Source organism: Lutjanus erythropterus, chromosome 18 (assembly GCF_056507025.1).
Source record: "Lutjanus erythropterus isolate fLutEry1 chromosome 18, fLutEry1.hap2, whole genome shotgun sequence".
Classification (NCBI taxonomy): Eukaryota; Metazoa; Chordata; class Actinopteri; order Lutjaniformes; family Lutjanidae; genus Lutjanus; species Lutjanus erythropterus.
In genome coordinates, this window is record NC_139334.1 from 1,336,909 (window position 1) to 1,349,239 (window position 12,331).

Here is a 12,331-nt window from a genome sequence, read left to right on the forward strand (position 1 = left end):
TTGACGATCAAAATAATCACTAGTTGTGGCCGTAATATTTATGTGAAAGACTGAAGAGAGAAGACAAGTGAGTAACAAGGAAACACAATGTACCATCAGAGTCCAAGCAAGTTTGCAGTGAACTACTGGAGACACACACACACACACACACACACACACACACACAAAATTTATCACATTACCAGGAGTAAAAATAGATGTTCCATCATATATTGAGTGCATGTCTAGGGCTGCGTCTATCAGTCTGTATGTGGAGGTGTGTAAGGATTCAGAGGAGGGAGAGGGAGAGAGAAACGGAAAGCGTCAGATGGGAGAAATAATACATTATATTTTCTATTTCTTTGGCTTACAAGTTTCACATTGCAAAACTTAACACGAAATGATATATTCCCAATTTGCCTCTAAAATGTCCCACAGCACACAAAATAAAATATCTGAATCAATTTTGGCAGTTCCTGACACAGTGAGTTTATCAGTGTATCACAACATTGTATATGATTATCACTGAATTTTAATCATTGTTCCGTTTAAAATAAGATTGTCATAATCAAATAATTATGTCAAACAGTAACTGTTTTTTTTATTTTCTAGACACCAAACCTTAAATATTTCAGCCACTTGTAAGTTTACTGTCATCATCTCAAACACAGTAATGCACACGTCAAAAGCGTACAAGTGTTGAACCACAGTTTACACTGCTCTAACACACACTCAGTACATGGTAACAGTTTGACAGTAGGGCTGAAGTATTTATCAAGATATTATTAAAATGCAATATCCAAATCCCAGGGATCCATGTTTTTGATAAAGGAAGATTGTGTGACAAACAGCATTATACTAAAGAAGTGTAGTGCTGCAGAGATGCTCTGGCCTGTACATTTTGTTCTCTAGATGTAAAAAAAAAAAAAAAAAAGTTTGTTTGTTACAAACCTCAACAAATATCACATCATCTTGATTTTAATAGTTTTTTTCAGTGAAAATGAAAATTGTGATGCAAACAAGGTGATTCCTGCTAATCCTGAATTAGCTTGTTATTGCAATATCTGTCAAAATAATCACAATATGATTCACATTATCGTACCATATCTGAAAGTAACATAACTAATGAGTCATTTATTATTTGATTCATACGAAGTCATTTATTTCTTATGCTTGAGTATAATCCTTTTTTATTATTGCAATAAAGTGACTAAACAGAGAAGACAAGTGAGTAAAAAGAAAACATGAGTGTACAGTCAACATCCATGCGAGTTCGCAATGAACCACTGGAGGATCTTGCAAAATTTATCACATTACCAGGAGTAAAAATAGATGTTCCATCATATATTGAGTGCATGTCTAGGGCTGCGTCTATCAGTCTGTATGTGGAGGTGTGTAAGGATTCAGAGGAGGGAGAGGGAGAGAGAAAACCCAAATGGTGAGATAGGAGCAGTAATACCTTACAGTATTTTACTATTTCTTTGTCTCAAAAGCTCCCACAGCACACAGAATAAAACATGTGAATCAATGTAGGCAATACCAGACACAGTGAGTCCTTCAGTTTATAACAACGTAGTATATATTTATCACTGAATTTTAATCATTGATACACTTCAAATAAAATATTTCAGTCGTTTATAACTTCATTGTAATAATCTTGCTGAAAAGCATGTGCCACAATGGCCACTACTCTAGCAGACACTCAGTGCATAATAATATTTAAACAGTAGTTCTGAACAATTAATCAAAATGTTATCGAAACTGCAGTATGTCCAAGTACAATATCCAAATCACTGGCCTATAAATCATATTGTCCAGAAGCAAGGCAGCATGCCTGTCTGGTACAGATGCCAGCAAAAATCTTATCATCATGTTTGTATTTTTGTTTTAATGGAAAATAGAATAAAAAATATAATTCAGACTCATACTACAACCTCAGTATATGTCAAAATAATTGCAGCATGTTTTTTTTTTCTTTTTGCATATCAAATAGAATATCTCAGTACTTGAAATGCACAGCAGTACTGGAGAAGTCATTAGCAATTATGTTATAATGCTATAGACAAGAGAAATGAAGAGAAATGCTTGCAGTCAAATGTTTCATAGTAGTAAGCACTGAAATTTGTGTTAATTTGAGGTGTCTGTATTTTGAGGAATGCAACATTCTTTGTTTAAACAGAAGAATTTAGCAAGTTAATTTAAGATTTTCAGTCAGTAAAAATTGACGAGTAGTGAAAATATTTAAGGTCAGTTTTGAGATTTGTGGCTATTTTGCTTCCATACCATGTCCTCTTTCACACCAGTGGAAAATGAATGTACAAAATACACATTCATGTATTTTACAGTGCATATTTTTAAAGGTTGTTTTCCCCAGATCAGTTTTTTCTTTTTCTCTGAGACAGACGTCTCCACATCAGCAGCACTTACAAATACCAGACTTTCTTGTTTCATTCCTCTCTATAATCTGAAGTTTTTTTTTTTTTACTGATGGGTTTGTTCACATATCATTCACAGACTGATTGATGTAACATTTTATTCCAAAACACAATGCTAAAATTTAGAGCTGCAACAATTAATTGATTATTAAATTAATTGCCAACTATTTTAAAAATCTTTTGTGAATATTTTCTGGTTTCTTTACTCCTCTGAGAGACTCAGTATCTGAGTTTTGAGAAAAACAGGACGTCATCTCAGACTTTGAGAAACACTGATTTTTCAGATTTTTATCCATTTTCTGACCTTTTAAAACAAACAAATATGAATCGATTGATTGAGAAAATAATTATTAATTGTAGCCACACTAAAATAATACATTTTTATGGCTATGACAGTAGAGTGATAAAAAGAAATACTTAAAATTCCCTCTGTAAAAACATTTGACATGTCAAAAAAAATTAAACAAGTTTCACAAAGTAAACGATTTTTAATCTGGCTTTATTCAGTATTCAGATTTCACTTCTGGAAATCTATGCAAATTGCTGCATATTTAATTCAATAATGTCTCATTTGAATATTTAAACAGTACATTTCAGAACACTTGTAATACAAAAAATAATTATCTTAATGCAAAAAATCTGCTGCAGAAGTTTCATGGTGATATCTCCTAATTATTTATTTATTTATGTATTTATTTTGCTTTATTCACCTCGTAGTGTCTTGCCTTAAAACAAAAAATATATATGATTTTTGACACAGTATGTGATAGTATGTAGATGATTGTGATATTTAAGAAAAAGAACAGCTTTAAAATGGCCATTATTAAATAATGAATCTGATGTGTACAGCATTTTTTGTTTATATAAATATTTTTTCCTCTTAACTTAAAGTTCTCCTGCTTTCCTTCTTTAATAAAATAAAAGTATGCAGACATGACCTCAGCATGTGCAAAACGTTGGCATGAATTTTCTTTGGCAATGAATGCATCGATTGCAAAACAAAAACAATAGAGCAGTCAAAAGAAGTCATTTTATATATAAAATAAATTTATGAATAAAAATAATAAAATAGAATTAACCATGTAGCATCAGGGTAAATATCGTAATTTTTATTGAAACATTGCAATATTTTATAGATTGTTACATCCCTAGAATTTAATTTTACAAGGATTGGTGTTATATAAATTGAAAATCACATATATTTCTTGAATTTCTCTCAGCTGCCTTTAAAAACCAGAGAAAAATGTCATGGCTCGTCTGTATGGATAGTGCCACTTCCAGTGCTGTGGGGTGACCTGCTGTGGTTCACAGTTCTCCTTGAAGTTGCTCAAACATCAGCTGTGGAGTCCTGCTCTGTCACTGTTTAGTCATTCTGGAGCCAGATGAAGCGGCGCAGTCAGAGGATCTACCCTTTGAAAACGTTTGGCCCGCAGACTGCTGACGGATCCAGCAAATCCTCAACAGACTGAACGCGTTTTATGAGTCTGTCTGACCACGGTCAGCGTATAATTAAGAGCTGACTCATGCCAAAACTGTTAATACAAAACAGTAAACTATAGTAAGGTAGAAAAAGGCCTTGTAAAACACAGCTAATTAGGCACATATTAAATGGTTGTCATGTACTTAACTGTGTTCATTAGAGAGACAAATGATTTTTTTACAAGGCAAAACCTGAAGGATTGATATCTTGTTGCACACAGTCCCTGGTACTGGGTTTTTGCTTTGGGGAATTTCCATAATGCAGTTCTTTATTTATCCTCCCAGTATCCCACACCAGTGATGGTTTTGCCCTATCTTTAATTTTAATTCCTAACCTCTGATTAACTTGACTCTGACCTAGAAAAGAAAAAATACTGGTTTAGAAGAAATAGTGTCCCATTACCATCTTATGCTAAATGAGATGAATGCTTAAATAAAAGAGTGTGTTACATATATGATTATACAGTACTGTGCTGTATGTCTGCAGTGTCTTACCTCTGCTCGTCTGTCACTGTGTCTCCGTACAGGCTGAGCTGCTGACTGGTTGCTCAGCGGCTAACGTGGAGGAAGCACACCAGGCCGCTCAGGAGCTGCTGAGGCGAGGCTGCGGGTCAGTCATCATCACTTTAGGACCCCAAGGCTGTGTGGTGCTCAAGGCACAGGACTCCACCTCAAAGCACGTTCCGACTACTACGGTGACAGCAGTGGACACTACGGTAAGCATGACACACATATTGTGTTATGTGTAATCTGGTCATAATTTTTCAGTTGTTCACTTCATTATAATAGTCCATGAAATGTCAGACAATAGTGAAAAAAAACCATCACAGTCTCCCAGAGGGCCGAAGTGATATCTTAGTCTTCTGCTTGTTTGTTCCCACTGACATCCCAAAGCCCAAAGATATTCAATCTAATGTAAATTAGGAGCAAGTCATGACATTCAAAAGGTTGAACCAGAGAATGTGTAGCACGTCTAGCCGTGCTTGCAGCATTAGCCTCGGAGATATCTAAGTTGATTGGTCGGTCCAACACGTCCAGAGTCCAGACCATTGACGCACGTAAAGATGGACAACATGACAGTTCCGCAAAAGTGAGGCCGAAGCAACTTGATCTCCCCATGGTGGCTGGTTGCAGTATAGGTCATGAAGCCTGCCCCCTCCACGTTAGCATATGGGCCAAACTAAAACACACACACACACACGCACACACACACACACACACACACACACACACACACACACATGTTATAAGAATTTTTACTATTTTATATTCATTAATTAAAATATATAATTATGAAATATTAGTTATTAATTGTAATTTTAAAGTTTTTACAACTAACAACTGTGGCTGCTGATGTATTTTCCATTTTAATTGTAACTTATCTCTGAGAAGGAGTTGATGGCACTCACCATATTAGTAAAAAGGAAAACATTTTAAATGGAAAATTGCTTTAACCAGCCCACTTCTCATGGTTTAGACACTAATAGGAATTTCTTTAAAAGCTGTCTTTTACAGCAACAACACAGGAACAGAGTATTTTTTTACAGGAAATCCTCTGTTCCATAACAAAGTATCGTCACACGTAACTTTTATCTGCCGGTTAATCACGCTCGGCTGAACTCTCTCTCCTCTGAGCTCTAGTGATCTGCCTGTTGCTCAAGTGGAACGCTGTAAGATCATCGGGGATGTGGTGACCAGCGGCTGTTTCCCCCTCCCTGATTCTAATCTTTTAAAGAGGCCAGCGTTGCTTTGACTCATTTCACACCGGCCTCTGTGGCTTGTTGTCGTCACAGGAACCTCAGCTTGATGTTTGCGTTTCCTGTCTGTGAGCCCTTTGTGGGGCATGTGTTCTACTAGGCAAATACGTCATCGCTCAGAGGTGTTAATCACCTCTTTGGTTTGATTAAAGTCTTTTAATTGTTTGTGTAATGGATTCTTCTACTGAATAGTTCCCCTAAGTACTTTTATTGTGTTATAATTTCCAACTGTTGTTTATCATGCAGCATAGTCAGTAAGTACAGTTGTAGTTTTACATGAAAACCACATCAGACCAAAGCAAAGAAGAAAGGCAGTAAAAAGTGAGTGATGATTGTGTTTTCAGACACACTGCAAAGGAGCTGCACAGCAGCTTGTTTTATCCCCGGTCACTTTGGCATTTCAAGAACAAAGGTCTCGCTTTCTTGAACGCAGTGTGACCTCCTCCTTGCCCCCACATTTCCAAGCAGACACTAATAACTTACCTTATTCACCAGCTTCAGTCTCCCCACTTCCCAATAGCCCCCAGGAGAGACTTTCCCACCACTCCATCCACCCCTCCTGCTTCTCCCATGACTCACCTCTTGGGCCTGCATCAGTCAGCAGAAAGCTGTGGTCGGGCCTGCTGCATGCCCCCCCACCACTCACACACACACACACACACACTCTCACCCCACCCCTTGTGTTCTTTGATGGGCCCATAAATTCTGGAGTGTTTAACTCTTTTGGACATCATAATCCCTCTTCCAGTAAGGCCCTTTCTGTTTTTTTTTTACTGGAGAGAGGAAAAAAAACAACAGGTTGTTATCAAGATCATTATTCTCTTCTCTAAGCCTGTTCTGGTAACCTCTTTGGTTATGATTACCTCTCATGTTTTTCCAGCTTTGATGGTGTGTGTGTTTTTTGTCTGTGGCAATAGAGATAGAAATGTTTTTGAAAGATGGGCTCCGAGCTTGTCAGCATCAGGATTTTTCTCCCCAGCTTCACTTGTATCGGATGTGAATTGAGGCCGCATTCTAGGCTGCGATTCTTCGATATCAACACAGTGAGTCACTTGCGGTTTCTCACTATTTTAGCTAGGCTACTGTTCAGTTGGGCGCTGTGGGTGGCGTGACCCACTACCAGGCATGGAATAAAGGCATTTTAGGGCAAATTCACTTAGCCCTTTGATAACTACAAATTTACTGGTGAATTGCGGCTAAATTGCAGGGCTCTACGGCCTACACCAGTGGTGCAATAACAGTAAGTGACTTTGTTTGAAGACAAAACAGTATTAGCACAGTTAGCTGAAATTAGCCTGATCAGCCAATACAAACACACGTTATCAGTCTGTAAACCATTAACCAAACCAATAAATCAGTGCTTCTCAACCTGGGGGTTGGGACCACAAGGGGTCGCGAGTTAATTTCCAGGGGTTGTCAGACGATTGTGAAGAACAAAATAAAATAACGTATTGAGGCAAGCAGCACCGAATGAGAGCCGGGAAGCAGCTCTCAGCAGCATCAGCCCCCTGAACACAGTCAACATAAGGGATGAGCACTCAAAAATGTGCAAAATACAGCTGGCTTCAGAAATGGGGAAAACTTAAAAAAACAGCAATAAAGGTGTCACAAACTCCAAGCTAATATTTCTGGAAGTTTGTGACTTGAAAAGAATGAGAACCACCGCAATAAATGAACCTAGTGGCTTATGATGACTAAGAAGGTGGTTGTACTGTGGACTGTGGTAATGCTGATATTCATCAATATGTGGACATTGATGTTACATACAGCCACTAACATAAACCACTACAGGTTTCTTTATTTGATTATGCTGCTGTGCACTTGTCTGTTCTGTTCTAACTACTAAAGATATAGGTACTAACTAGAACAATAAAGGGTTCTTTAGCTTTTCCACATAGGCTTTTTGGTTCCTGGTAGAACTTTTTTTTAAAGGCTCCACCAAGATCTTTATTATATGTCAAGGGTTTTACCTAGAACCCAGCCAGGGGATTCTATTGAGAACCTTGTGATATTATGGTACTAAGGACCTGTTTATAGTGTTTCTATTTTTATTTTTATATTTCTTCTATATTTTTTTATATTTCCTCTTGCATATTTTATTTATTTATTTATTTTTTTTATTGTTGCTTCTTTATATTTTTGCTGTTCACTTAACTGCTGTAAATTTTCCCATTGTGGGATTATAAAGGAATAGCTTATCTCTCTTATGTCTTCATGAAAGAATTTTTCAAAGATCTCAACAATCCTTGAAGAATTTTTTCTTCCAAAAAAAGCTCTTTGGGTAAAACAGGTTCTTAATGGATCCCTTTGTCTTGCAAAGGCCTCTTGACAAACCCTTTCTTCTAAAAAGGGTTCTTCAGAGGCTAATTGTTCTGGGCAGCCCTCAGGAAACATCCTATTGGAACCCTTATTTCTAAGAGCGTAGATGAGTTTGCACTGAAATGAAAAGCAAGAGGTTCCACGACGCACACAGGCTGCTCTGTGTCCCACGTGTGACAGTTTTAGATGAGGAAATCCGCTGCTTTTTTTTTTTTTCAATGGCCCAACAGCCAGTTCAAAACAGGGCATACCAATCTGAGTTGTGTGGGTAGAAAAGTCAATACAGCCACACTGTGGGCTGTTTGCCCCTGCCCTGCACTACTAATCAGAACAAACACAAATCCACCTTTTACCAGTCTTACGTGGATGCGTTTTGACACTTTGTTTTGACTAAATGCTTCTTTTTGATTGATCTGTCTCTATTAGCGATGTGGCTGCAAATAATTTATTTTCTCCTGACTATAACAGTTTCATCATCTGCTCCTCCTGCAACTGTCTGAATAACACATCTCACACGGCACAAGCAATTACGTGCTGAGTCAGGGTCGGGAATCTGGATGACAAAGCAAATCCACTCATCCACTGTGGGTCTCCCCCATCCCTCCCCCCTTCATCCATTTGTGTCTTTTTTGTCTTAAATTGAGTACAGGCTTCCCTCGCTGAGATCAGAGCCCTGGCTGTTTTGTGTGGACAGTTAGACAAGGCTGTAGCACACACACACACACACAAACACACACGCACACACAGTGCCTTCTAGCCCTAGCAGGACTTGGGTGGCCTTGGTTTCCACTCCTCCGGGAGGTCCAGTGTGTTGGGCAAAAGGTAGACAGCGCTGTCAAAACCAGACATTACAGCTGTACGGTGGGTCTGGACAGTCAAATTATTCCCAGTCTTCTCCTATGACTGGAGACATGTGAGGACCAATCACACAATTCCTTCCTGGAAGCCAAAGGTAAGGGAATACCTCCTGAGCACTGCATTCCTCAGCCCTGCATACTGCGGGTCAGCGTGACACAATCAGAAAAGTGCCACATCACCATGTCTTAATGGACTGCACATGCTACAGCAGCTGCTGTTCAGCAGCCCAGATGTTAGGCCGGTCCTCTGCCAGCACAGTCGTGTCGCTCAGTGTCATACACAAAGGAGTGAAAGAGGACTAAGACAAAGCACTGCGGATGGATCAAAGATGTAAAGAGCCCTAATTGGTCCAATTAGATGTGTTTTTTGATCTCTGAATCTTCCTCCCTCGTTACCGTTTGCGAGTCTTACTGGAAGCTTCCGGACGTGGAAGCCACTGTGAGTCATCGCTGCCCCTCAGTTGGTCTTTGCTCTCCCCGGGGTGCCTTTCATTGACAAAGGCTGGCGGCTTCAGGAGCTAAAGGCACACAGCTCCATCTGTCAGATCAGGGTGGGAGTCAAGATCGCAGGAGGCCTCTGGGTGAGAAATACAGTCACAGGTTGCGGAGGCTCGAAAGGTTCAGTGTGCACGCGGCAGAGTCTGTAACATGAAAGATGTGCAGCGTGGAGCTCTTTATGAGATCTGCATTTTCTATAGGTTCTGTTTGTTTTTTGTTTGTCTTTGCTGCTTCGTTGCTGCGGTGTTTCTGTACTGCACTTTACAAAGATCACTTGTCAATCAAAGCGTGTGGGCGCTACTGTTGTCTTTGTCCTTGGATTTTCTGTTGATGGACTTCTGAGTTTCTGTATGCGCTCCTTTGTTTGTCTGTACAGCCATGGCGCCTATTGCTTGTGTTAACTATTCAGTTTTTCTTTCTATTTATTCTAAACACACACAGCACTCATGCTGCTGTCAACAGCATTAAAAAAAAGGTCACTTCCCTGGAGTTTTGTCAGTGAAAGCCTACCAGATACAAAAGTGTTTGTAACAGCAAATGGAAAGCTTTCAACATGACATAGGTTGTCACTGTTGTGTAAAAATCAACTGAAGATGACTCACTCTAGCGTAATAATATTTTAATCTGTCCTAAATGAGAAAAAAATCCACTGAATTAAAGGTGCAGTAACCACTTCTGAGGAAGACAGCCGTTTGCTGAGTCTAGGGCTGGGACGATTTGTCAGCGTCATTGATTACGGAAATTTGTCAACTTGCATAACTTGCTTTGGTGCATCAAAACAAACTACCACACCTGGTCAATGGATGCATTCAGTCGGAGAACAAGCTGCAGCTACCAAACCTGTTAAACCTGGGCTTATCGCAGCTGAACAACTGCTCTACACCTGAAGTGAAAGCACCGGAGTGCCGGAGTAGCAGCGAGACAGCGGTAGTCACTTAAAATAAATTTTCCAACTGTTTCTTCTTTTCCCTATTATTAAATGTATTTCTGTACTGCTGCTGTTAATGCAACATTACACTACGTGTCATCTAACGTTATTTTTATTACTTTTCATATTTTCTGTTTTCCTTACTTACACAGTCTGTGACTTTTGTAGTCTGTGAATCTGGTGGAAAACTATATTTCCCAGTGATCATCTTACCTGTATTTTACGTCAGTAAGGAAGAAAACTCATGTTTTAAGTCAAGTACTTCATTAAAAACACTGATTCTCCGGTGAAGGGAAAGGGTTGACACAGTGGTTAAATTAATATGTGTCACAGCAATCCTTTGGAATTTTAGGTCCAGTATTTTTACTATCAGGCATCTGAAAAATATGGTCTACTAAATAGTAATAATTTTAAAATATGCCACTATTATCATTATTCTAATGTGCTTTAGGTGCCTATTCTTCACGACAATGACTGAATAAAATATTGAAATGTTAATGAGACAAGTCTTGGGTAAATTAATTGTTATATTAATCGAGTAATGATAAAATAATCTTTAAAAGAATAGATAAATGTGTTGTTAGACTAGTCAACTAATCAAACAAATAATCATTACATTAATCAATCAATCGGTCAAAAACATAACCATAAAGTATAAAAGTTTAAGGAAAAATTTTTGAAGTTCCCAAAAACGTTCCCTGACTCCCTGATGGCCCTTTTACTGCAGCGTCACTTAAAACACATCAAACAGAAGAGAAGTCCATAAACCTTACTTTGTTCATTTGTTAAGCATCTCACAGACACACCTGCCATCCTAATTTCTAACTTCAGTCTGAGCACCAGAGCAGAGCAGCCAGAGGAACAGCGCGGAGATCAAGACGCGGCGGACCAGCAAGAGCGTCAAGGCTCATCCGCGGCAAGCGCTTGTGTCACTTGACTGACAGGCCTCGAGATCTAACCTTCACCAAACTGTGTCGAGGGCAGCGGTGGCGGGGCTGAAGGGGGTAGCGCTTGTCAGCCTCGTTGAGCCTCATTCACTGGATCCAGTAGCGTCACATGCCAGAGACGCTGATAATAAGACAGTAGGAGGGATCGATGGTGACTCGTACTCTCAAGTCACCTGAAGTGAGATCGCAGCACTGAAGTCTTGTTTCATTAGCACTTATTTAGATGTTGATCGGCTTATTAGAAAATGCCAGTCCTGCTTTAATTAATATTTTGACATTTTTAAATTACACCCATTCTTGAGAATTGAGACAAATCATGTCTTAACAAAAAAAACTTAAGAAATTATTAGTATCAACATTTACACACTTAATTCTAATTTTTTGGAGTTTTATATATGTGAAATATGTTATTTATGAAGTGTTTTTTTGGTTTGCTTTAATTTTTTAATTTCTAAATGTGCCAGAAAACACTATTTGCAAATGTGTGTTAAAGACCTCAATCTAAAATTCACAATACCTACTGATAATATAGGTATAAAAATGTACTATTATAATAATATTTTTTGAGGCTATTTTATAATGAAAATGTGTCCCAGACTTCTGTCATTTCCTCAGGAATTTTTACAAAAACATGATTTAATAGCTTAGGTTCAGTCTCACTCACTCGCATTCTTTCCAGATGTAGCAGGCAGCTTTTTTCAGCAAAAAATGCTCCCAGCACCAAACAACTGACACAGTTAGCAACTAGCTGGCAAAAACATTGGAACTTTTAGCAGCTAAAGAGCCAAATATTTCCTTCAGGAGCTGGTGGAGACCAAAAAAGAGCTGAAAACGTAGTCATTGCTAATATTGCTTTGTGTCTTTTGGATAAAGGGCAGCTCTGCTAACAAGCTCACCACATCATCTTAGAGATTTTATAAGATGTCAGTGTTGTGTAGTAGCCAAAGAAATCAGGTATTACAGGTTTAAAGGGACCATTCACCACAAAATCAAAACGACATATTTCTCCTCCTCCCTTTAGTGCGATTTATCCATCCAGATATTTAAGATGTGATTTGCCAGGTTTTGAAGATATCAGTCATAGGGATGTCTGCGTTCTCTTAAATATAATGGAATTAAATGGCACTCGGTT

At 38.6% G+C, this 12,331-nt stretch overlaps 1 protein-coding gene across 2 annotated transcripts in view; it reads left to right on the plus strand.

Moving 5' to 3' along the window:
* rbks (ribokinase) overlaps window positions 1-12,331 on the plus strand; it is a 54,733-nt gene that overhangs the window by 36,946 nt on the left and 5,456 nt on the right. For both annotated transcript variants that reach the window (XM_084743189.1, XM_084743190.1), the window contains exon 8: window positions 4,421-4,609. In XM_084743189.1, coding sequence (XP_084599315.1) covers window positions 4,421-4,609 — 189 coding nt within the window. The remainder of the gene's footprint in view (window positions 1-4,420; window positions 4,610-12,331) is intronic.